Source organism: Phyllostomus hastatus, unplaced genomic scaffold (assembly GCF_019186645.2).
Source record: "Phyllostomus hastatus isolate PE091 unplaced genomic scaffold, TTU_PhHast_1.1 phas_contig_58, whole genome shotgun sequence".
Classification (NCBI taxonomy): domain Eukaryota; kingdom Metazoa; phylum Chordata; class Mammalia; order Chiroptera; family Phyllostomidae; genus Phyllostomus; species Phyllostomus hastatus.
The window spans coordinates 17,539,909-17,564,910 of NW_025333916.1; the positions used below are offsets into that span (position 1 = coordinate 17,539,909).

Below are 25,002 nucleotides of genomic sequence, written 5' to 3' on the forward strand. Positions count from 1 at the left end.
AAAGTTGGAGGATCTTAAATTCACCATGATTTACTAATAAGCTACCCTTTACCAAGACAGAAGGCACCTCTTTAACAATGATTACCTCTGGAAAGTGTAACTAAGCAAAACTGATGGGTTTTCTAAATACCATTCCCTTGTCATGCCATCATTACACTTGCGCTCAGTCAGTCAATACCTATGACCGAGTCCCATGTGTTCTAGAGATAAATTGCACACAGCCCCTAAACAAAACAGAAATGCAAAATGAAACCCTTTCTTAGTGCCAGAATGCCACTTCTTTGATCATGATGAAACCCAAATTCAGAGAAAAGCCATTTACAACGTTATGTGGTGGCTGGCACATCATCCCTGGCCCTGTTCTGATTCAAAGCTGACAGTTACTGCAGTGGGCCTAAGATTAGTATATGTGACTCTGAAATGTCTTACTAACAAGCAAACTTTCATTTTCTGACAACCTGGCCAGGAAAATTAGAGAAAAGACACTAGTGAAATAGATGTAGTCCAGGTTGAAGTTCACTCACAGTTTTAACTGAATTAAAACAAAGCACAAATCAATGAGAGTTATTTGTGCACCTGGGAGTACGCCCCCAACTAAGCATGGGGAGTGAGTGGTGGTCACTAGGGAATGCCGCTGCTGGAGATGGCAGTATAGACCCATGAAACTGCTCGAGTCAGTGATACCAGAGGGTTATACTGAAGGGAGGGGAAGGGAACTGACACTTAGGCTCTCCTCTGTTCCAGGAACACATGATACCTGTCTGTTCAATTCTCATTCCCAACACACACACACACACACACACGCACACACACACACCCCTGCCGCGTTCAGAGGCTGAGGCTCAAAGAGGTCAAGTGGTTCTCACCAGTATATTCTGCAAGACTGAGTGCTAAGGCTTTAACAGCTCCAGGAGAGATTCAAAGAAAGTCTGGGACTCTGATTCTTGAGGTCAAACTGATCAAGAACTTTTTGCTCCAAGCACTGGATGGTATACGCTAAGGTTGTTGTTAAGTCATTATAAAACTCTCTTCAGGTCTATAACTCTGTGTTCGATAAAGTTTGGAATATTTGCAATATTCTACAGGTTTAGTTCCTTCACCTGTGAAGGAGGTTTTTAAAAATGTGCTGGCAGTATCGTTGTGGTGATGAAAGACTAAGAGCAGCTTGGGGTTTCAACACTGTGGCTATTAATGTCCAAAAGATTCCCAATTGTGGGTGGGGGAAGTATTTCTGCAAGTGTGGGGCTTGACTCTACCTTTAGTTGGTTCTTTTGACTAGCCCTGGGGAAGAGCACAGGAGTAGCCCAGGTCTGTAGAAGGGGGAAAGTCTATTATAAATGTTGAGAGGTTAAGGCACTCTTGGTGCTACCGAACAACCACTTTCAAGCAGGCTTCAATAGAGGGGATTGATCTTAAAGAAACAGGTTTCTCATCATGGAATCCAAAGGCAAGAGATGTATCTAGGCCTCTTGGGGAAGAGAAAACGGTAAGACCATCAGGTCTCTCGGCTGCTGCCAAGTGACACCTTCAGTCCCAAAGTCTGCAGGATGTCTTGGAGGTCTTCATTTTTCTTTGAAACAATTATTCCCCACCTAGATTAAAAGATAAGCGAGCCAAAACCAAAAGCAGAGCCTTCTGACTTTCTGAAAAGGTGTTTTATTGCTTATCCCTCTCCCAATCTGTTTTTCCAGAGACAAAGAGAAAGGGGTGGGAAAGCACATACAACCTCCCCTCTGGCTGTTGGCATGGCCTGTGTCAAGGAAGGATGGAGCCTTCCTGGGCGGTAGGATGGATTCAAATGGCTTTCACTCTCTCACGTGTGGGGAGACAAGTCGGTGCGCTCACAAGGTTCTAAGCCAAAGGTGCTCCTGGCAGGTGCTCTTGGGTGAACTGTTTTATGATTTTAGAAACTCAATAGGGTGATTCTGTATTCAGAGTCTTCCCTTTCTCTCTTTCCCTTTGTCTCCTCCCCACCCATCCTCTATACTCTGGGCTCCCTGCATTTATTACAATTTCTTTTTCTGGATACTATCTCAGAGTCCAGATCAGGCCCAGAAATGTTTGCTAATGTTCTCCTTTTTTTTTAATATATTTTATTGATTATGCTATTACAGTTGTCCCATTTCCCCCCTTCTCTCCCCTCCACCCTGTACTCCCTCTCCCACCCACATTCCCCCTCGCCTTTAGTTCATGTCCATGTGTCATACTTATGAGTTCTTTAGCTTCTACATTTCCCATACTATTCTTGCCCTCCCCCTATCTATTTTCAACCTACATTCTATTCTACTTATTCTCTATACCTTTTTCCCCTCTCTCCTCCTCCCACTCTCCTGTTGCTAACCCTCCATATGACCTCCATTTCTGTGGTTCTGTTCCTGTTCTAGTTGTTTGCTTAGTTTCTTTTGGTTTTGCTTTAGGTGTGGTTGTTAATAATTGTGAGTTTGCTGTCCTTTTACTGTACATGTTTTTTCTTTATCTTCTTTTCTTAGATAAGTCCCTTTAGCATTTCATAAAATAAGGGCTTGGTGATGATGAACTCCTTGAACTTGACCGTATCTGAGCAGCACTTTATCTGCCCTTCCATTCTAAATGAAAGCTTTGCTGGATAGAGCAATCTGGGATGTAGGTCATTGTCTTTCATGACTTGAAATATTTCTTTCCAGCCCCTTCTTGCCTGTAAGGTCTCTTTTGAGAAATCTGCTGACAATCTGATGGGAACTCCTCTATAGGTTACTGTCTCCTTATCTCTTGCTGCTTCTAGGATTCTCTCCTTCGTTTTTACCTTGGCTAATGTAATTATGATGTGCCTTGGTGTGTTTCTTCTTGGGTCCAACTTCTTTGGGGCTCTCTTAGCTTCCTGTATTTCTTAGAAGACTATTTCTTTTGCCAGATTGGGGAAATTCTCCTTTATTATTTGTTCAAATACATGCTCAATTTGTTGCTTTTCCCCTTCCCCTTTTGGTACTCCTATAATTCGGATGTTGGAACGTTTAAAGATGTCCTGGAGGTTCCTAAGCTTCTCTTCATTTTTTTGAATTCTTCTTTCATCATGCTTTCCTACTTGGTTGATTCTATCTTCCTTCTGGTCCACTGTATTGTTTTGAGACCCAGTTTCCTTCCCTTCACTATTGGCTCTCTTCTGTGTATCTTCCTGCATCTCTTTTATGATATCCTGCATCTTTTCATCTAATTTGCGCCCAAAATCAACCAATTCCGTGAGCTTTCTGATCACCAGTGTTTTGAACTGTGCATCTGATAGGTTAGCTATTTCTTGGTCGCTCAAAAGGATGAGTCCTGGGACACTGATTTGTCCGTCTATTTGAGCCATCGCTCTCTCTCTCTTTTTTTGGTCTGGTCGCTCTTGTTACGGTGAGGGGCAGAGCCTTAGGTGTTCACTGGGGCTGGCCACCCTAGTCACTAGATTGTGACATTATATGTGGGGGCGGGTGCAGGAGTGGGGACGGGAGGAAACAATGGCAGTAGTTCCGTTCTCCTGGAATCTCAGTCCCCTCTCCGGGATCCTGGGCTGCGAGCTCTGCCCTGGTCCACAATCACCGCCTCACTGGGTCCGCCAGCCGCAGCTTGCGTACTCAGGGACCACCACTGCATTCTTGCGCTGCGGATGGTTTTCGAGCTGATTTCGTGCCAAGTTTTCCCCATCCTCCGCGCGCCGCCGACCCGTGCCCACCTGGCTCGTCTCGGCCCTGCCTACCGGTCTGGATGAACGGGTCTACTTCAACTTCTTGGCTGTCCGACTTCCATTCAGATAAATCCTCTATCAGTTCTGAATGTTATTCTAGCTGTAAATTGTTGTTGTTCTAATCTTGGTTGTGCAAGGAGGTACGGTGCGTCCACCTATTCCTCCATCTTCCTGGAAGTCCACTAATGTTCTTCTTAAAACAGTTTACAGATATAAATTAATTTTTTTACTAATAGGAAAATTAACTAATAATTTTCAAAAAATATAAAAACCAATATTCTATCACAAGATATTGCAAAGATCAAGATAAAGCTGAAGAGATCTCTGCAATGTTTAGACCTGTGCCCAAACCCTTCTTTTCTAATAGAATCCATGTCTCCACTTCCAAGGTAACAGAAAAGAGAAGCTGGCACTCCTGGAGCCCTATTTCTCCCTTGACCAGTGAGTGTCACAGTCGCCCCACTTGAGAGTTGCAGCACTGACCGAGGTATACAGACTAAGAGGAGTAGAAGGCAATTGACTTTCTGATAATAGGAAATAGACAGTTAAGAGATTTTAATAGGGCTTTGAAACCCCACAGCAGAGCTACCAACGTATATAAGACAGGTCAAGTTGAGGCCTAAATTAAAGACTTCTTCATTTTTACCATAAAATGAAAAGTCAAAGCTAGAAGAAACAGTGATAATCAGATTTAGCTGACATTCAATGGAAAAGGTATTTCAATTTCATATGGTTGTATTTGGTCATTGCTCTGTGATATATTTTCAATTAAATTCTTTATGGAAATACTAACTACTCGATTAGTTCCATTGTTGAATTAAAGGGCTGTATATCCACAGAAAAGCAAACTCTGCGTCATGTGTTAAATGTTCTGAGGATCAGGTAATGAAACCTGAGACAAGCTAGTCTGGTGTCCCATGTGTGTGTTCTAGTTGACAGCCCAGCATCTGGCTTCTCTTCCCACTTGGAGAATTCCCCACCTGGTGGGTCCTTCAGGAGGCAGAGCTGACGATGTCAGATACTGTCCCAGAGATGACCTTCACACCCTTTCCCGACTGACCTGAGAGCTACTGATGAGAGAAATAGATGCGGAGCTCCTCATTCTCTCTGGCCATGGTAGAGGTTGCAGTTGTTGTGATAGTGAGCTGCGTGTGGAAGTGACAACAGTACTAATTGTGACACCTAGGGCTCAATAGTAATGACAACCCTCTCCTCACCAGAAAACTAGTGCAAACAAACAAACAATCCAGCTTTATTGAGATATAATTTGCATGCCATACAATTCACCCATATAATCTGTACAATTTATTGGCTTTTAGTCTATTCACAGAGGTGTGCAACCATCACCCCAATAAATTTCACAGCATTTTCATCATCCCCCAAATAAACCCACACCTCTTAAGCATCATTCCCCAGTCTACCCCCCATCACTGTCTCAGCTCTAGGCAACCACTCATCTGCTGTCTGTCTCTACAGATTTGCCTGTTCTGGACATTTCATATCAATGGAAATATGCAAATGTTCTCCTTCATGTCTGTCTGCTTTCCCTTAGCATACTGTTTTCAAGGTTCATGTATGTTGTCGCATAAATCATACTCATTATTTTTTGTGGCCAAATGATATTCTATTGTATGAATATACCATATTTTCTTTACCCATTCATTAGTTGGTGGACACTTCCATTGTTTACACTTTTTGGTCATGAATAATGCTCTCATGAACACTTGTGTACAAGTCTGTATGTAGACACATGTCATCATCTTCACGAGTATGTGCTCGTACTGAGGAGTGGAACTGCTGCATCACATGGTAACTCTAAGTTTAACTGTTTCAGGTCCCGTCAGACTATTTTCCAAAGCAGTTGTACAATTTTTGATTCTCACCAGCAGTGTATTCTGAGTTTTCTACATCCTGACCAGCACATAATAACTGCCTTTTTGACTTTAGTCACCCTACTAGGTGTGAAGTGGTAGCTTGTTGTGGTTTTGATTTACGTTTTCCTGATGGTTAATGATGTTGAGTATCTTTTCCTGTGCTCAATGGACATTTGTATATCTTCTTTGGAGATCTATTCAGACTATTTGCCCATTTGTAAATTGGGTTATTTGCCTTTTTATAATTGAGTTGCATAGTTCACTAGACCACTTTTGAGGCATGGTTTTAAGGGTTTTTCCTGGCTACAAAAGCTTACTTTTTCACACTTTGCATGATTTTGTGAGCTACCAATACCCTTTGAATAAAGTCGTTCTCTGGTTAAATCAGTCACTGTTAGCTTCTATTGCAACTCCAAACCCTGAGTGACCCGGAGTCTGGAATGCGAGGCAGCACCCCTCACCTAGAGAAAACCGCTCACAGGAGGCTTTCCTGGCAAACAGAAACCTGTTCAGCGGCAGTGCTGCGTTTCTGAATTCATGATTCCAAACTCTTAAACCATGCAAATTCAATCCCAGAGAACTTATGGGATTCACAAGTAGAAACTTCAGCAGGTAGGAACCGGAGCAGAGAGAAACAGAAAGAAAACTGGTAAATGGTTGCCATTTCTTGTTATTTTCCTTTAAGATAAAGTAGGCCACTGATTCCTTTAAGTCATTCAGATGATAAGGCCCTGAGTCTCTGATGCCGGCAGCCCTCTCTCTGCCTCAGTCCTGTAGCCACAGAGGTTGCATAACTCTGCATCTCCATGTCAGCCGAGGTTGGTATCCAGGGCCTCCACTAGGGTTTCCTTCCAAAGGGTCAAGCATGTAAATGAATTAGGAACCCTAATTCTGTCAGCTGATTTAACTACACATTTGATTATCATGCAAGTTTAGTTCATATATCAACAGTGCTAACTTTGAGACAGGAAAATAAGACTATCACTCCCTCCCAGAGTTATTAGTGATCTGAGGCCAAAGGTATGGAGAACACAGTTTTCTGCAGCTTCTGGGGTAACACCCTTGGCTTACCCCTCTGAGCACAGACTGAGCACAAAGTTTGACTGTCTGCCTCTGGTTTCCCCTCCCTCCTCTTCTAAGCTCCTACTTTCCCCTTTCTGTTACCCTCTTCTTCCACGAGAGTATTTTAGATCATGTACTTAAAGAGATTTGTTTGAAAGGGAATCCAATCTAAAACAGGTGCTGGTAAGTTTAAACTGTAGTAGTCAGACAGGCAGGAGCAGAATAAAAACAATAGGTCAGGACTGGAATGTCTCCAGGGCTGAAAGCCCCAGGGGCCCGGGAACAAAGAATTGTAAGGTGGGACCTCGCCCCCCAGTGACCTTTCCTCTCCTCCTCCTCGCACACCACTAGTCCTGCAGTTGGGACTCTGCCCCGACCTTTCCTCCCCTGGCATGTTGCTAGTTCCCCTTACACGAGGAATAAGAAGGCCAAAGAATAGCTTTATATGACTCCCATAGTAGGTTCTAACCTGCATCAAATAATCTGAGGGACATAGCCTCGGATCTGTTGGCCACAGAGACGGAGTTTTGGTCAAACTAGAGATAACATCGATACCTCAACTGTGTTTCAGCTCCAGGCCCAGAAAAGCATCAAATCCAGGTGGGTCCATGCCATGGCTGACATCAGGACCAGCTGTGATGACTCATGACCTCCTGCCTGGTGCCGACCAAACAGTAGAGACCCCAACCTCAAAAGGACACACCTGAAAAGCTGATTAATATTCTATTCAGTCCTCCCCTGCGACCACTCCTAAGACCCACTAATTCATCCAACAACCATTTCTTAAGCACCTACTGTGTGCCAGACACTGTGCTCTAGCTGCTGGATAGGCAGCAGAGAAGAGAAGCAAGGCCCCTGCTCTTATGGAGCTTCCTCTCTAGCGGTGACAAGAATAAATTTTAAGAAGATACTATTTCAGAGAGTGATAGGTACTTTGATGAGCAATGTGAAATAGGAAATAAAATGATAGTGATAGCTGTGCAGAGAGCCCTTTAGGCAGGGTGGCTGAGGAAAGCTGCTTTAAGAAAGTGACTTGCCACAGAATGAAATGCTCAGCATCTCTGACTCCACCCTGTTCAAGCCCACCTCCCCCCCAAGGCCTTCAGGCTGAAAGCTCCTTTAGACTTGTTCCTCACCAGAGGAATTCTGCCTGGGGCTTGAGGCTTTACAAAAACAATCCCTCCCATTTTCCTTTCCTTTGACTAAGAAGAAGCCTGAACTCTGTACTTCCTTAAGACAGATTTGAGGAACTACTAGGCCTCTCATCTTTGGCACCTTTCCAATCCATAAACCTTTCCTTACTCCAAACACTGACCGTTTTGAGTTTTGGCCTTTCGAAGTGTTGGGTTCCCAGACTTTGGATTTGCCACAACTTTTACTCTGAAACCGGAAGAGGGGATTTGGGAAAGAAGAGCTTCAGGGAGAGAAAACAATAAATGCAAAAACCTGAATACAGGAATGGGCTTAGCGTGTAGGAGACTCAGAAAGAACCAAGAATGGCTGGAATGTAATGAACACAGCAAAATGGTCTGAGCCGAGCTGAGAGATAAGTAGGTCAGGTAGAGCCTTCAAAACTATGGGAGAGACGCAGAGGTCAAGTATTTTGCCCTGAGATACACAGTCAGTAAGTGGTGGAGCCAGAATGTAATCTAGGTCTTTTCAGTCTTATCAGGTGTTTTGCACTGGAGCCTAGTTTATGCCCAACATGGTGCTTGATGAAGAGGTGACTGACTGAAGCCCTTCTTGGTGATCCCAAAACTCTTAAGAAGAGACAAAGGCCATTCATTGTCTCACTCTCTGTTCTTCATTCTCTCTTGGGAAAAAAAAAAAAAACTAGATAGGAAAATTTCAAAGTGCACCATGCTTAATTCAATACAATCTGTGTCTATTAAACACAGAATCTGAATTTTTAAAATATCATGGTAAATACCTATTGAAGTTATCATATCATCCCAAAGAGCATTTAGAGGAGTTATTTTGGTGTTGCTATGTTTGATCTTATGAAAATTAATCACACTGGATTGCCTAATACCTATTTTTAAATATAAGGTCTGCTCTCCCTACTACACGTTCAGAAACTTAATACAGCTAAGTGCTGGTTAGGATTAGCTGCTACGCAGATTTTCTGGGTCTTCTACGCTTTGCTTTTAAAATTAGAATAGAAGTTACTTTTTAAAGTAAATTTATACTGAAATAAAAAACAAAGAAACTGGCTAATGAAGACCAGACATGTGTGCACACAGCACGTGCGCACACCTGCCGTTAGCCCAGCGTCCTCGCTGGCTGTCTCACGTTAGGGAATGCACTCAGCCTTGCTAAGCCCCCGTTTTGTCTCCCAAAAAACGAAGATGAAAACCATGCCTATAACGTAGAGCCATTGTGAAAATTACTCAAAATAACAAGTGAAGTGCTAGGAAGAAAGTAGCTCTATTCCTTGAATTAAGTGTCTGTTTCTCTTCCCTTCTCTGTGTCTCTGTTTGCCCCTCAGAAACACAAGCGGGTCAGGGATAGGATGCTAACATTCCTTCTAGGATACGTGTCATCAGCACCCAGGCTTTCCTGCCAGACCTGGGTCACAGGACAGTGCAACCTTTGGCTGTAGGCAAACAGAGAAGTGCTAACAGGGCAGACCTGGAGACCGACAGGAAACTCCCAGGGGGTGAACAAGGAGACTTCAGGGACTGGGGCGTGAAAAGCCAGGGTCTCATAGACCCCTACCTCAGCTTCCCAGGCCCAATTATTTCACCAGTGCATTTGTTTAACCTACTAATTACTGTGATATTTATTTAATGTCATGCCAAACTCTGTAAAGATTAGAAATTCTGTTCTGTTTACTCACTCCCCATTTACATTGCATCACACACAGTAAACCCTCGATAAATATCTGTTGAACAAATGAATGTCTTTTCTTACTGTGGCTTTGTTTTTGAAATTGGAGGTGTCACGAGCTGACCTAAGCTGGCTCGGCCTCCATTTTGTTTGGCCAAGTGGCCTGCAGGGGTCCTGAGCTGACACTAGACCCCTCATGCAAGTGCATGCCCGAGATAACGGGCAGAGCCACAGTACATGTAAATAAACTGGGCGAATGTAAGTTCCCGATGTGACTTCTCTCACAGCCCCTGCGATCAACAGTCGCCCCACACCACCTTTCAGTTCCTTCCACTTGTGCGTCCCTCAGGTACACAACCCCTGTGAAGCTTACTGAAACCCTGCTCATTTTGGTTGGACTGACCTACCCAGACTTAGTCTAGAAACCCCAAAGCATTCCACGCATGAACCCTAATAAAGGCACGTGTCCCAGGTCCTGTCAGTCTGTCTGCCCGCACTCTGCTTGGCCTCCCGGTGCGCCTCCCCACACTATGCTCTATACTCACTCTGCGACTTTTGGGTGATAAACTGCTCTATTTGGATTTCTCTTGTGGTCTCTTGTCAAACAGAGGGTCACTATCAGGTACCGTACGCTCCATTTAACAAATGTTAATTTAACAAAGTCATAACAGGAGAAAATTAATTGTATTTACAAATCAACAATTTCAAGTGCCCTGGTGAAATCGGCCCTTAAAAGGAAATTTGTAGTGAATGTAGATTCCTGGTTAGCATGTAAATGTTTGTTTAAAGAGATACCCAAACTAAGAAGACATAGTGGCTCTAAGAGAAGGCTTTGAGCATTCAGAGTTTGTTAGACTGAACAGCAGCATCCGCTAATCTTCCCACATATCTTGGACTTTATCAGATCAGGATGTGAAATTTTGGAGCTAAATACACCCCAGCTGCCTAACAGAGGACTTTTCTCTGGGCAAAAAGCAAAGCCTGTCCTTATCCTCCTATCTGTGATCTGGCTCAAGCAACGGTCCAGGGGAGCCTTTCTGACAACTCACAGAAGGCGGGAGTGATGACTGCAGACACCCTAATTGAACAATCCCTCAGTTCTTATCACTGTCCCCTCCAAACTACTGAGTTTCCAGAGTCCCTGAGACATTGTCAATCTCTGGTAAACAAGTGGTCAACAAACAACAAAATTCTACCTAATCTGAGAGGTTCACCATCCCAACTAAATTTGCTTCTTGCAAGACTAGAGATGACTTAACATCTACTTGCTCACTTATTTATCCATTCATTAATTCATCCTACAAATACTCTCAGTCCGGGAAATACTAAATAATTCCGGATGAGAAAAAGAAAGCTTAGTGCAGGCCCTGGCTGGTGTGGCTCAGTGGACTGAGTGCTTGCCTATGAACCAAAGAGTCACTGTTTTGATTCCCAGTCAGGACACATGCCTGAGTTGCGGGCTGGGTCCCCAGTAGCGTGTGTGTAAGAGGCAACCATGCATTGATGTTTCTCTCCCGCTCTTTCTTCCACCCTTCCCCTCTGTCTAAAAATAAATACATAAAACTTTTTAAAAAGAAAGAAATTTTAGTGCAACAATAAATAGCACAAGAGCTGGAACCAGTAATTAAAGAATTTAAGCGTATACTGTGCCCAGTTATAGTACCACCTCTACAAAACCCAATTTTAAAAATACATGTCCTTTCCTTATTCTTTTGTTAATATCATTAGCATAGTGCTTAGGACATTATGTTAGGAGTTAACTGCTTCTCCTCTCCTGACTGTGCCCTCATTGAGAGAAGCAATTGTGTCATCCAATCACCTTTATGTCCCTGGTGCCCAGCACCAGACCTAGCACATAGAACTCATCATCAATGGAGTGGTTCCTTGGGTTCTCATGAAGCTAATGAATTTCTAGTAATTATCAGGACTGCATTGTCCAATACAGTAGCCACTAGCCACATGTGGCTACTGAGTACTTGAAATGTAGCTAGATGGGGGAAATTGAGATATGCTATAAATGTAAAACACACATCTAACTTCAAAGACTTAGCACAAAAAATATAAAATAACCCATGAATAGTTTTTATATTGATTACATGTTGAAATGATAATACTTTGGATATTGGGTTAAACAAAATACTAAGATCAACTTTACCTCTTCTTTTACTTTTTTTTTTTGTGGCTATTAAAAAACCTAACATTACAAATATGGTTCACATATTATTTTTTAATACTTTTTAATTGTATTTTTCTATGATGATTTACCCCTCTCATACCCTCTTCCGCCTCCACCCACAGCTCTCCTCCCGCAGTCACCACACTGATGTCCATGTCCATGAGTTCTTTCCCTTTTTTGCCCAATCCCTCCATCCCTCAAACCCTCACCCTAGAGCTTTCAGCCTGCTCTTTATCTATCAGTCTGTCCCTATTTTGCTTATTAGTTAATTTTGTGTATTTAGTTCATTAGTACATTTCACATATGAGTGACATCATACGGCATTTGTCTTTCTCTGACTGCCTTATTTCACTTAGCATTGTAATGTTCTCCATGTTCATCCATGCTGTCGCAAACAGTAAAATTTTCTTTTTTTTTAGCGGCTGAGTAGTAGTCCACTGGGTAAATGTACCATAGTTGTTTTATACACTCCTCTACCTATGGACACTTGGGCTACTTCCAAATCTTGGCTATTGTAAATAATGCTGCAATAAACATAGAAGTGCATATAATTCTTTCAAATTAGTGTTTTTGGTTTCTTCAGATAAATTCCCAGAAGTGGAATCACTGGGTTATAAGGCAGTTGCATTTTACTTTTTTGAAGTAGCTATCCACTGCTTTCCACAGTGGCTGCACCAGTCTGCATTCCCACCAACAGTGCAAATGAATGGGGAAAGCATTCCCCATTCTCTACATCCTCGCCAGCACTTGTTATTTGTTGATTTGATGATAGCCCTTCTGACAGGTGTGAAGTGATATCTCATTGTGGTTTTAATTTGCCTTTCTCTGATGATTGGTGACATTGAGCATCTTTTCATATGTCTATTTGGCCATCTGTATGTCCTCTTTGGAGAAGTGTCTATTCAGGTCCTTTGCCCATTTTTTAATTGAATATTTTTGATGATGAGTTTTTAAAGTTCTTTATAAATTTTGGAAATAAGCCCCTTATTAGATGTATTAGCGAATATATTCTCCCATTCTGCGGGTTCTCTTTTTAGTTTGTTGATGGTTTCCTTTGCTGTGCAAAAAGTTTTTCGTTTGATATAGTCCCAGTTATTTATTTTTTCTTTTGTTTCCTTTTGTGAAGAGATGCATCAGAAAAAATACTGCTATGAGTAATGTCTGAGATTTTACTGCCTATGTTTTCTTTTAGGATTTTTATGGTTTCAAGTCTAACATTTAAGTCATTAATCCAATTTGAACTTATTCTTGTGTGTGGAATGAGAAGGTAGTCTAGTGCCATTTTTCCGCATGCATCTGTCTAATTTTCCCAACACCATTTATTGAATAAACTATCTTTAGCCCTTTCCTGTATGTGCTTTCCTCCTCTGTCAAATATGAAGTTGACTATACAGGCATGGGTTTACTTGTGGGGTCTCTGTTTGGTCCCATTGATCTATGTGTCTGTTTTGATGTCAGTACTATGCTGTTTGGATTACGACGGCCTTATAGTTTGATGTAGTTTGATATTAGGTAGCATTATTCCTCCAACTTTGTTCTTCTTTCTCAAGATCGCTGTTGCTATTCAGTCTTTTGTAGTTCCATATACATTTTTGGAATAATTTGTTCCAGTTCTGTGAAATGTCATTGGTATCTTCTTGATAGGAATTGCATTGAATCTCTAGGTTGCTTTGGGTAGTGTGGACATTTTACCGATGTTAATTCTTCCTGTCCATGAACACAGTATATGATTCCACTTACTTGTATCTTCTTTAATTTTTTGTCACATAATTTTCTGAGTACATTCTTAGTTAAATTTATTCCTAGGTATTTTATTCCTTTTGAAGCAATTATACATGGGATTACTTTCTTAGTTTTCTCTTTCAGATAGCTCATAATTGGAATATAAAAATGCAACTGATTTTTGGATATTAATTTTGTATCCTACTACTTTACTGAATTCATTTATCAGTTCTAGTAGTTTTTTGGTGGAATCTTTAGGGTTCTCTATCTACAGTATTAAACATAACACTGTAAATAATGACAGTTTTACCTTTTCCTTTCCAATTTGGATGCTTCTACTTCTTCTTGTCTGATTGCTATGGCTAGGTCTTCCAGTACTATGTTGAGTAAGAGAGGTCTTGTTCCCTATCTTAAGTGGTCTTGTATCTTTTGCTCATTGAGTATGATGCCAGCAATGGATTTGTCATATATGGCCTTTATTATATTTAGGTAAGTTTCTTCTATTTCCACTTTGCTATGTTTTTTAAATAAATGGGTGCTAGATTTCATCAAATGTTTTTTCTGCATCTATTGATATGAAAATGTGGTTCTTATCTTTCATTTTTTTATGTGGTGACATCCTATTTCTATTAAATAATGCTGGACTAAACCAAAGATTTACTATATCAGGTACAACCCACATCCAGTCTCTTGTACCTGATTCTCTAAGTTTTGGAAGAAAGAGGAATTTGGTTATCTTGTCTGAATTGAGTCAAGGCATTCATTAAGCTTACATTCAGAATATCCAAGGAATATAAGGCACTTTTTTTTTTGGCAAAATGTTATCAGTCAATATCTTCTACACTTTAGCAGGTCTGCTGTTTTAAAGAAAAAAATAATTCCAACTCTTACTGTATTCCCCTATCTTGAGTCAATGTCTTACCAAGGGCATGTAATACCCATGCAGCCAACACTTAAATAGCTCTTCAATTTCTGGCTACAAGTGCCTCTGCTCTATCCTCTCCTCCCTCAGTCTCTGGCATCCTGAACAGTTGCCCCTCCCATCTCAGCTCTCTCTACTGACCTTAAAAGAAGGCTGGCTCAAATAACACACTTGTCAAAACACCTAGGTAAGCACAGCTGGGGAGACATATAAATAGATACATGGAAACAGAGTGCTCTGTACTGATAATGAAAACCATTTACAACTCTCTTCCCCTTCCAAAAGGTTTCCTACAATGATTAGTTAAATGTAAATGCTCCTAATAATTTTAGTTCTATCGGCTTAGACAGACTTATTTTTACAAGTACTGACAAAGCTGCAATTGAAAGTAATTTTTAAGTTTTGAATATTGCTATGGCAAAAATCCTCTGTGCTTAAATAGAGAAATTAAAATTGACCAACAGAAAATGATCCAAAACAAAAATACAGAAAAATTTCTAAGTGATCTATGGGGAATACTCAAAGAGTCAGGTTTTACTGGTCCACAATCAGAAAAAACAAAAACAAAAACCCAAGTGACTGGCTATTTACATATCCCTCCGTAAAGATCATGAGTTTGAAACATGTAGCACAGTGTTTGGCACACAGTAGGTATTCAATAAATGTTAGTTGAATATATGGCTACACAGCACTCACTATCCGAGGGAATACTGCAGTCACCGGGTTTTGTTTCGTGTTTTAAACCCTGCGTGGTGTGGTCGATAGAACACGGTGCTCTATTTTACTCAGAATAAACTTCGAAGCCCTCACCAGGCCTACAAAGTCCTACATGATCTGCAACCCAGCTACTTCCCAGACTCATCTCCCACGACTCTCCCCTGTGTTTACTCTGCTCCCGCAGCCTGCCTTCCTGGTGTTCCTCAAACAAGCCACGTACATTCCTGCCTCAGGGCCCTTGCCCCAGCTCTTCCTCTGCCTAGAACATTCATTCCTTCAGTCTCTACTCAACTGTCACCTCACCCGGGAGGCTTTCCTCACCACCTTATCTGAAACAGCGCAACCCTTATCCTCCTGTATTTGTCCTCCTCGCACTTAGTTGCCACCTGGCATGTTACATCTTTGTTTGTCTGTCTCCCCAAACGGGGAAGTCACTCCAAGGAGGGCAGAGACTTTGTTCGTTTTGTTCACTGCAGTTCCCTTTGTGCTTACAAAGTGCCAGGCACACAGAAGGAGTTCAATGAAGAGTTGTTGCATGAATAAACTAACACACATTCGACTGGAACCCAGACACCTGGATCTGGTCCTAATTCTACCACTGATTAGTTGTGTGACTTTGAACAAATGTCCCCTGGCACTCAGTTTCTGAGTCTATGAAAGAATTAGTTGGGAAAAAATATTTCTAAAGCCTCACCCTGCTCTAAAATCACTGAGTTTTAACAGAGCTGCTTTTTATGTACAACTTTTATATGAAGTTTTAAGAACTCAAAAATGTGTTCTGATCTCCAAGGACTGTGAGCCCTCTGGGCAGTTCATGGCGAGGGAAGACGCTGCTCCCGAGGCCACTGCCGAGGGAGGCCTCCCCAGCACTTCCAGCAGGGCGGGGCCCGCACTTCCTCCCGACTCGGAGGTGCTTCCTGTAAGGCTTTTTCTTCCTCGAATCTTGTAAAAGTTAATAATCATATTTTTCTGTTTCTTCTGTTATCTATTCATTATAGAAAAACTAAAAAATTCAGTGAGATATAGAGAAAAAACTTTAGTCAACTATTATCATATGACTCAGAGACAACCACTATTAACCTTTTAAATCTTAAGGTTAATAGAGTTTACCATAACCTTTATTATGTTATTATGTTAACCTTTATTAATCTTTAATGCCTTTTTCTAATACATAATTTATTTTATAGTGAGGTCATTCTAGTTTATATAATTTTTTTCAAATGCAATATATGCATTTTCTACATTGTTGGAAATCTTCACAAATAGAATTTTAATAGTGGCTTAATAATATCACATTAAACAGATGCAATAATCAATCCTTCTGTGATTTTAGTAGGCTATTTTCATTTATTTAATTTTATGAGTCTCTCAATTAAAAAAAAATAAATTTGTAATTCAAGTTCTGAGAATCGTTCTGACCTCTGAGAAAATGCAGAGAGCTTTTCCTTTCAAGAAGGGGAAAAAACTGGAAAAAACTCCCACTAGTATTCAAAGAGATAGAGTCTTTCATCTTCCTCTAATAATCTTTCAAAGTAGAAATCAGCCAGAGTCATTCTAGTTTCCCTACAGTAAGGACAGAGGCAGTGAAAAGTCTCGAAGTGGCTTGGAGTAAACAGACTCAGGCTCACACCTTGGTTCTTACATTTACTTGCCTTATACCCTCAGAAAGTTACATAAAACCTCATTTTCCCCGTCCGTAACCAGACAGTCAGCTCACAGTGTACTGCAAGTGTTAAAAATGAGAAAACATTTGTAAGCACAGCACTGAGACTGGCACAGTCTCAGGAAAACGTTGTAAAACTCTGTAAAACTTTGGTGGGACAGCCGAGAGGACATCATTCTCATCTCCCATAGATGAGAGAACATACCAAGTTCTCCTCTCTAGTCTCAGAAGAAAAAGGAACGTGTGTGTGTGTGTGTGTGTGTGTGTGTGTGTGAAACTCACACACAACAACAAGGTTTGATTTCTGACAACACTTTGAGGTAGGAGAAATTCGGGGTCTCCTGGTTCTCCTAGAAGTCCCTCCCCACTGACCGCTCCCTACCTCTAGCTACAGCTCCCACCCGTTCCCCGTGCCCCACGGCAGCTCAGTCCCCATACATCTCCTGTCTTTCCCTCCCACTGACTCCCTGATCTGAACCCTCCCAGACCCAGCTTTCCAACACGCCCCTCAGTCTCATTTTCAAACGACACCAGTCTGATCTTCAAAATCTGTTCAGTTTACTGATTTCTTGTTACCAATGTCATCGAATCCAAATTTTTTTAAAAATGTGATGATTTTCAAGGCCTCCACTACCACCTGCCTATGTCCTCATGATTCCCTTCACTTTACTCATTCTGGCCCTTGCCCTGGTGTCCACCTTACCACCTGTAGTCAGAGTAAGTTGTTTATGTGCATATAGATCATACCTTTCACACCTACAGATTTTGACCTTAGTTGAAGGGCAATGCAACTCCAAAGTGGGGCTTTAAATCACTGTCAGCTGGTCAAATTTTAGAGTTAAGAGTTTTCAGATTCTTGTGGAAGAGAGAAGGGAGAAGGGAATGGTGGTGAATTAAGGTTAGGCAAGGACGGGAGGATCCCAGGCACCATTAAGAGAAAAAGATTATAAAGTCTGGGATTGACTGATTTCCCCTTCTCAATCAATATCGCTCTTCCTTGTTCCATTTCCCACAGATGCTTTCTCTTCTGCTTTTCCTTTCTGCATCTGCTGCCCATTCTGTAAGGCACCCAGGGCATGCCCCCTTCTCGAGGCAGTCACAGATGCACACACTCTCTTCTGACCTTCCACAGGGCCCCCTGTGCTCCCCCACGCTCTCAGTTAGTACAAAGTATCATGCTCCCCATATTGTTCTCAAACTTCCCCCATAAAGTCCTTGAGGACAGGAACTGTGCCTGCTTCCCACTTGGTAGTTGATTGGTAAATATGTGACCATTTTCAGACTTATCTGACTGACCGTTCACCCTAATCAATGCCACTCTAGGACTATTTGAACTTCAACTCTACTGGCTTTGTTTGGGCAGCACTTTCAACTTGGTGTAAGATGTGCATTCTGAAATACTGCACACACATCCGTCACCTACGAAGTAGGCCTTTCTGTTGATATTACTAGAAATGGGAAGGGACATAACTCATAGACAAAACAAAAAAAAATGCCCATACTCAAAAAACAACAACAACAAAACAAAACCCATACCCAAAGAGAACAGGAAAAGTAGAAACCAATCTAAATAGAGAGGAGACGATTCCTCCTATTCTCACTTTAGGGTCTCCATGAAAGGAGGTAAGAGGAAGATTCAAATAGTGGGAAAACCAAATTTATAAGTATTACCTAACTGCATTTACATTCACTGAAATGTTGGTATTTGGGACCATGAAAAAAAAAAGAGAAAAAAAGGCAGGAGTTTTAGAACAAGGGTTACTGAAACTCACGGTTCTTTTCTCCAAAGAGTTTATGGGCCTTTGTACCAAAATAAAGTCCCCTTGTAGCAACCTAGCCAAGAATCAGCCAACCAAGAGACCTCCAGTCATTTGAAGATTCCGGAGCAGCCTCTGCCACCTTCACCCCCCACCCATACCCCCTCTCTCTAGCTCAGACTTTCAACAGTGTTCCTATACGTTGAGCCAAAAGTCAGAGTTTCTGCACATTCTGTAGTTAAACAGGACCCCACGCAAATTCCCAGGAATAAACAAACAAGAGCAGCAAGACTCAAGGAGCTGGGCCTGGATGGGAGGGGGTAATGGAGGAGGAGCGGGGGCGGGAGGGATGAACTTTGCTTCTGCTGCTGCTGCTGCAGGCGGGCCTGTCACTCCAGTTGACAGCAGGCACCTTCACCTTTAAGTTCTTAAGACGGCGCCCCCAGAGAGAAAGAACTTAGCTAGAGGGGATGAACTCGAGAACAGAAAAACCAAGACTGTGGAGTTGCCCCGCAAAGCACCTGCCCTGGCCAGGGCCGCCCTGCCAGTCCCCGGGCCGCCCGGGCTGCGAGCCTGAGAGGTGCGCTCGCTACCTGGCGTCAGGCTCCGACTCCGACTCCGCAGCCGACTCGTCCTCCTCGCCCTCAGACTCCTCCTCGGTCTCCAGAGCTCGAGTCGCCTCCTCGTCCCCATCGGAGCCCAGAGAGGTCTCGGCGGTGTGGTTGCTGTCGCTAGCCATCGCGTCTTTCCCGGGCCAGACCGGAGCCGGAGCCGCCCGCGCCGCGCCTGGTGTTCTCCCTCTGACTGCGCCTCTGGCCCGCGCGCGAGGCGGCTCGGGTTCCCGGCCCGGGGGCGGGCGAGCCCCGAGACTTTAAATAGAAGGCGTCAAAAAGTTTCGCCAGGGAACTTCTAGGGCCCGGACTCAGCTTCTCCTCTTCCCCCGCGCGTCTGCCAACTTCCCCGGGGCCCTCCCCGGCCGCAGTTCAGTCAGATCCCTGGCGGACCCTTGGGACAACTTAAGATCACCCACGGCTCCGTGCAAGGGGCGCCCGCTCTGGCCCGCAGCGCCAGGAAATGGGAGGATAGGCGCCCGGCCCCACCTCTTTCTTCTAGAGTGGGTTTGGTAGGCTTTGTTTCCAGCCAAGCTGCTTGGTGCACCCTTTATCCCAACTAGGTACTCTTACTGAGCACAGGACTTACTAGTTCAGGCACTCACCTATGGTCTCACTTCCCCAATCCCCTCACAATTCTGCTGTGGCAGAGGTATAATTACAATGCTGGTGTTCTAGAGAAAACGGAGGCTCAAAAGAGCTTGGGTAGCTAGCTAACTTGCTCATGGTCTGGGGGCTGGTAAAGTGACCCAATAGGAAACAAAGCAAAGTTGTCCCATTCAAAGGCCCAGCTTTGAACTGTTGTGCAGCATTGGCCATCTCTGTGTTTGCAAACCAGTAAATTGTATCATATGCTTCCTCAGTGGCCCCTGGACTGTTCAGCCAGGACACTTTTATTGCCACCAGTTTCAAACACCGAGAAGTAATTTTGCCACATCTGCCAAAGGCTGTTTTGTCTGAAACTCAACACAAAGATCCCCAGGCCTTTGGTGGGACCAAGTCGTGTTCATGCTTAAAATGCCTAACCTCAGGAAAATACACATTGCAGACAGTCCATACCTGTCTTGTCTCTTCTACAGAAGTCATGAGTTTCAACATTTACCACATTAGGCTGCTGTGCCTTTACTCACACAGTTCCTCCTGAGTGTCTCTCTCCTTTATTTACAGGGTTACTCATCATTCAAGATCCCTGAAATTCCCAGGTTAAGTTCAATACCCGTCTTCCGGGTTCCTACAATCCTATGTTCAAGTTGTTTCTTTTTGCCTTAGTAGACTTTGTGAATTTGCTACTTACTTTTGTCCCATCATCCCCATCTCTTACAAGCCTAGAAGCTAACAAAGTACATAGCACGGAGTAGGCACTTAATAAATGTTCTGTGAACTACGAGAACAGGACCAAACCTGTTGAGTATGTGTAACAGGCAGAGATAGCGTTACAACACATATATTTTTCTTTTCATGAGGATGATTGTGTGGCTAGAACAGCTTTTATTTTTAATTACAGTAAACTCTAGTCACAGAATTGTTACACATGATGAACATAAGCTAGGTAGTATTCACCAGTTACACTGGCTTGTATGCATGCAACAAGCCTGTAGGCAAAGAACTGCAGAGTGCAGACACAGTACGGAAGCATCAGCTAGTGTGCATGAGAAGAGGAGAGCAGAACAGAGCCCTGGGTTCACTAAACCACACTGAACAGCAGCAACCTTCATTCTCTTAACATAAGTGAGCCTTTTCCATTAGTAATCCCAAATGCCTGTTCACCTAGGACAAAAAAAGAATTAAATAGCAGCTAAGGGAATGTTAAAACACTCATCAAAACTATAGCTATCCATTGTACATTCCTTTCATTTAACTCAAAATTTCTTGGGAACACTAAAGTCACCAAAATTTATTCGTAAAGATCCTAGTTCAATACAAAATTTAGTAATGCAATACAGACTGCATGTTTTTAACTTTCTAATATTACTCTTGAGTAACATGAAAATATATAAATATGGGCAGATCAATATAAACAGAAAATGTATTATTCACATGATTGAATAAGTAATTCATACTGAAAATAATTTAAAAGGCTAAAAAACTCTCATATTAACAGCCCATTTATTTGACATATTTGGCTGTCACAAGGCATGTAATCTAAGGCTTAAGTTTACTGATTTTGAATTGGGTGTAAGTTTATTAACTTTGATCTATTTTTCAGCAAAATAGTTAAAAAGAAGCAGCAGTGAAATGAGCTGTGTGGGGGTGGGAGTACGGGTCCTCTGAGAGATGAGAGAAGAGAGGCAGTGAAGGAGTCCATGCCATGGTAAACTTGGTGGAGGTGGGGGAGGGTCTCTGGAAATGTAATACTGTAGAGGTGGAGCGCCCTACATACTCGCCAGTCCCTGAGAGCTTCACAGAATCACTATGGAATACTGTGACTAGTGTTTATTGTTTCTAATGATTACCCAGAGTCATTACTAGTATATTAATTATACTCAGAACATTCTGATAAAGAAGTGACACAGTGTATAATACACTTCAGAAAAATTTCCAAGAAAAGGAATATATAAAGCTTAATTGTTTCAAAAGTCTTAACCATCAGTAACCTAAAAACATTCAGCTATCTAGAATGCTTCATTACCAATAATGCCAGAGAAATAGGGTGTTGATGTGGTTAGCTGGCTTAACAATGAACAAACCTGATTCCAAGACCCTTCCTTTGTATAATCTAAATAATCAAGCAAAATAACCTCAAAAGAAAAGACTTTGACACACACACACACACACAAAACCACATAAACAATTTCCATATATAAACTTTATTCCATTTGACATAATACAAAACTTTAAACTTAAGGAAGAAAATAAAAATATGCACCTTTTACAAGTCAAAGAAAAGCAAGTCTTAGCATTTGAATTGGTCTGCAAAAAAACCCCTCAAGGACATTAGAGGTACAAACTGTGCTATAGTAGGTCTAAAAGAAGTTGTATAGAGTTCTTTTGAAAAGTTAAAACTGTTTCCAAGATTACTTTTCTTATTTAAATGTACAGTCCCTGACCAATTTACAAATATTTACATAACCCACAAACAACCTTAATAAACACTGTAGCTTTTTTCAGCAGCCACCACTCTTCTTCATGTGGAAAAGAAACACTAAAAAAGATATCTTTACAAACATTAAGCTTTTATTTATAATAATTTTATGTCTTACCCTAAACCATTTTATAGAGGCTTATTGTCTAAAATTTCCAGTTTAGATTACAATCCTATAATTGTACACAGAAAAAAATCTGATACACTCAACAGGATATAATCTCAACTTTGATCTTTTAAGTTTCTGTTGCTTATGTCACAGGGAAAATAAAAGCACAAAAGTGGGAAGTAAAGCTAAAGCGCTTATTGCACTAAGCTACCATAAAGCACAGGAGACTTAATCTCTTCAAAATGTCTACACTGAACTAATTTTTTAAAACAATTAACTAACTGCTGTATAATACAGAGTTAGCAATCATATTACTACAGTGCAAAAGGTACTTTTATCACAAAAAATTTAAAGCAATCTCAAAAGTACATCAAAAGCATGTGAGGTACTAATGAAATGCTAATACAGACACACCCAAAACCTCTATTCTGGTGAGTCAAGTGAAGACTTAAGGCAATTGTCCAGTATTTCATGCTTCTGCAGTGATTTCACTGAAATACAAGATTTCGTTTTGCTTCAAGTAACTGAATAACTGACTTGAATCTTCACTTTACTAGAACAGAAAGGCAATAAACTACTGTAGATTACACTTCCCCAAATACCACAAATCTCTTCAGTATTAGCATGTAGTACAATGAATTGAAGTTATATCAAAACCTTTTATTTGTTCAGATAATTCCCCCAAAAATATTTTATTTGATTGACTGAAAATCCATGCCATATTACTAATCATCAATGTAAACATTTTTAAAAATACATCTTTAAATTGAAGGGTCTTATTAGGAAATGTCATAATAAAATATGCAGTCTTTATATAAGTATGTCCTCTTAAAAATAAAACATGAAGACAAGACCAATGAAAAGAAAGTATGGTCGAGGTAAACAAAATGCTTTATGGTGTTACTACTGTTCTTCATTTCTCAGAAGAATTTATTAAGAAATAGAGGCCAGTCATCTTTTCAGGACAGCAGCTCTTAAAGGTAGTATACTGTTCAAATCTTTTTTGTTTTTCAATCTGTGCCATGACTGTGAGAGAAATGAAAATTATTCTTAAAACCTAAAATATATGCAGAACAAAGACTGAAAGGAAAGTTACTAAAATGTTAATAGTTCTCTCTAGGTTGTAAAATTTGGGATGATTTTTTCTTCTTTGTGTTTTTATCTCCCACGTTTTTAACACAACGTGAGTATTGTTTCTGTCATCAGAAAATATTTAAAAATTCTACACCTGTACGGATGACTTCAATTCATTAATAAAGAAACGGACGTATAGGTGGTACAAAAAAACCCAATTGACAATATTAACATTTATTCACAAATTTAAGTAATTTCATCTAAAACAGCAAGGTACAAGGTAATTAAAACAAAACCTCTGGGGTTTGAGAGAACAAGGGAAGTTTATCTCAATTATCTTACTATGTGGCAACCAATAAGCTTTTTCAATAGTATTTATAGTATTATAGTATATAGTAAGAATAGTATTTACAAAGGAGACAGTAAATCTATAATAAAACTTTTTGTATGCCTCTACAAAAGACAAGCAAGTAGAATTGGTTGAGAATAAAAAAGAAAGGAAGGAACTGAAGGAAGCTCATCCATAAATAAGAACAGCAATGTAAGGAATGCTATTCTTGAGTTCTCAGTTTAAGCTGACAGACAAAAATATTCCCTCATGAATATTTGTTTTGTCTGGCAGAATTCTAATCATTTAAAATTTCCTATTTGAGGGGGCCTAATTTGAAGAACATCTTGTAATATGATATACCTGCATTTTTAATTATCATCAAATAAAATCCACTTGTATGTCTTGATAATGAAAAAGTATGCCTCTAAAACACAGGTGGCAAACACAAGGCCTGTGGGCCAAATCTGGCCCTCCACCTTATTTCTCCGCGGTGGCAGTGCCCGAGCTCTCGCTTAACTGTGAAGAGGTTACATTTATACAGGCCTAAAATTCCATTCGGTCCTTTACAGGCAACCATGAGGCTGATGTAGCCCCCTGGGGAAAAGGAGTTTGACACCCCTGTTCTAAAATGATTTTCACAGTTCACTGATCTTTTTCTTCTATAAGGCATTTCTCCTGCATGTCCCATAGTATTTCTACACTGCAATGTGGAGTTTCTTGAAGAAACCACATCTAACAATATTACTGATGAATAAATTCATTATGTGGACTAATGCAGACTAAAGAGCTAAGAAGTAAACTACAGTATATATGTACCTGTGTGTATGTATATAAAGACACACACACGTGTGTGTAAGTATATATCACTAACATCAGCTTTCTTTTAAAGCTACAATAAGTCCCCCAATATTTTAGGAGGCAAGGAAGTCCATCAGGCTTTAGTCACTCATTTTGAGAGTTTAGTAAGTATCTATGGAAATGCTTATTTCCAGTAAAGTGAAAGCCATGTGAAGGAAAACAGAGCCAGATCTCTCTGAAGGGAAAGTATACGTAAATTCAAGTAATAAATTCCCTGTTGTGCCACATTAATGGCTTCACAACACAAAAACCAGAGCTATTCTGTCTTAATCTGATGCACTATTTACCTTTAAAAATTGATCCTTTATCATGTCAAATTTCTGCTTTTCATGTACAGCTCTGGCTGTATTTGTTCCATCAAAAGGTTCTGCAATGTTAAATGCACATATAAACAAAAAATTATTAAAATGGGAGCTTCAGTTTTTAAATTTAGTTTAACTATATGAAATTGTCAATATTTGACAGTTTTTGACCTAGAAAATAGCAATTCCATATGGTCCAGCCAAATATCTTAT

The 25,002-nt window shown here is 41.1% G+C and overlaps 2 protein-coding genes across 3 annotated transcripts in view; both read right to left on the bottom strand.

Moving 5' to 3' along the window:
* CMYA5 (cardiomyopathy associated 5) overlaps positions 1-19,282 on the bottom strand; it is a 94,230-nt gene extending 74,948 nt beyond the window's left edge. Inside the window, exon 1 of the mRNA XM_045847710.1 lies at positions 19,016-19,282. Coding sequence (XP_045703666.1) covers positions 19,016-19,161 — 146 coding nt within the window. The 5' untranslated portion in view covers positions 19,162-19,282. The remainder of the gene's footprint in view (positions 1-19,015) is intronic.
* Positions 19,283-21,821: 2,539 nt separating this feature from the next.
* TENT2 (terminal nucleotidyltransferase 2) overlaps positions 21,822-25,002 on the bottom strand; it is a 55,277-nt gene continuing 52,096 nt past the window's right edge. For both annotated transcript variants that reach the window (XM_045848093.1, XM_045848092.1), the window contains exons 14-15: positions 24,775-24,854; positions 21,822-23,250 (exon numbers count right to left, since the gene is read on the bottom strand). In XM_045848093.1, coding sequence (XP_045704049.1) covers positions 23,176-23,250; positions 24,775-24,854 — 155 coding nt within the window. In that variant the 3' untranslated portion in view covers positions 21,822-23,175. The remainder of the gene's footprint in view (positions 23,251-24,774; positions 24,855-25,002) is intronic.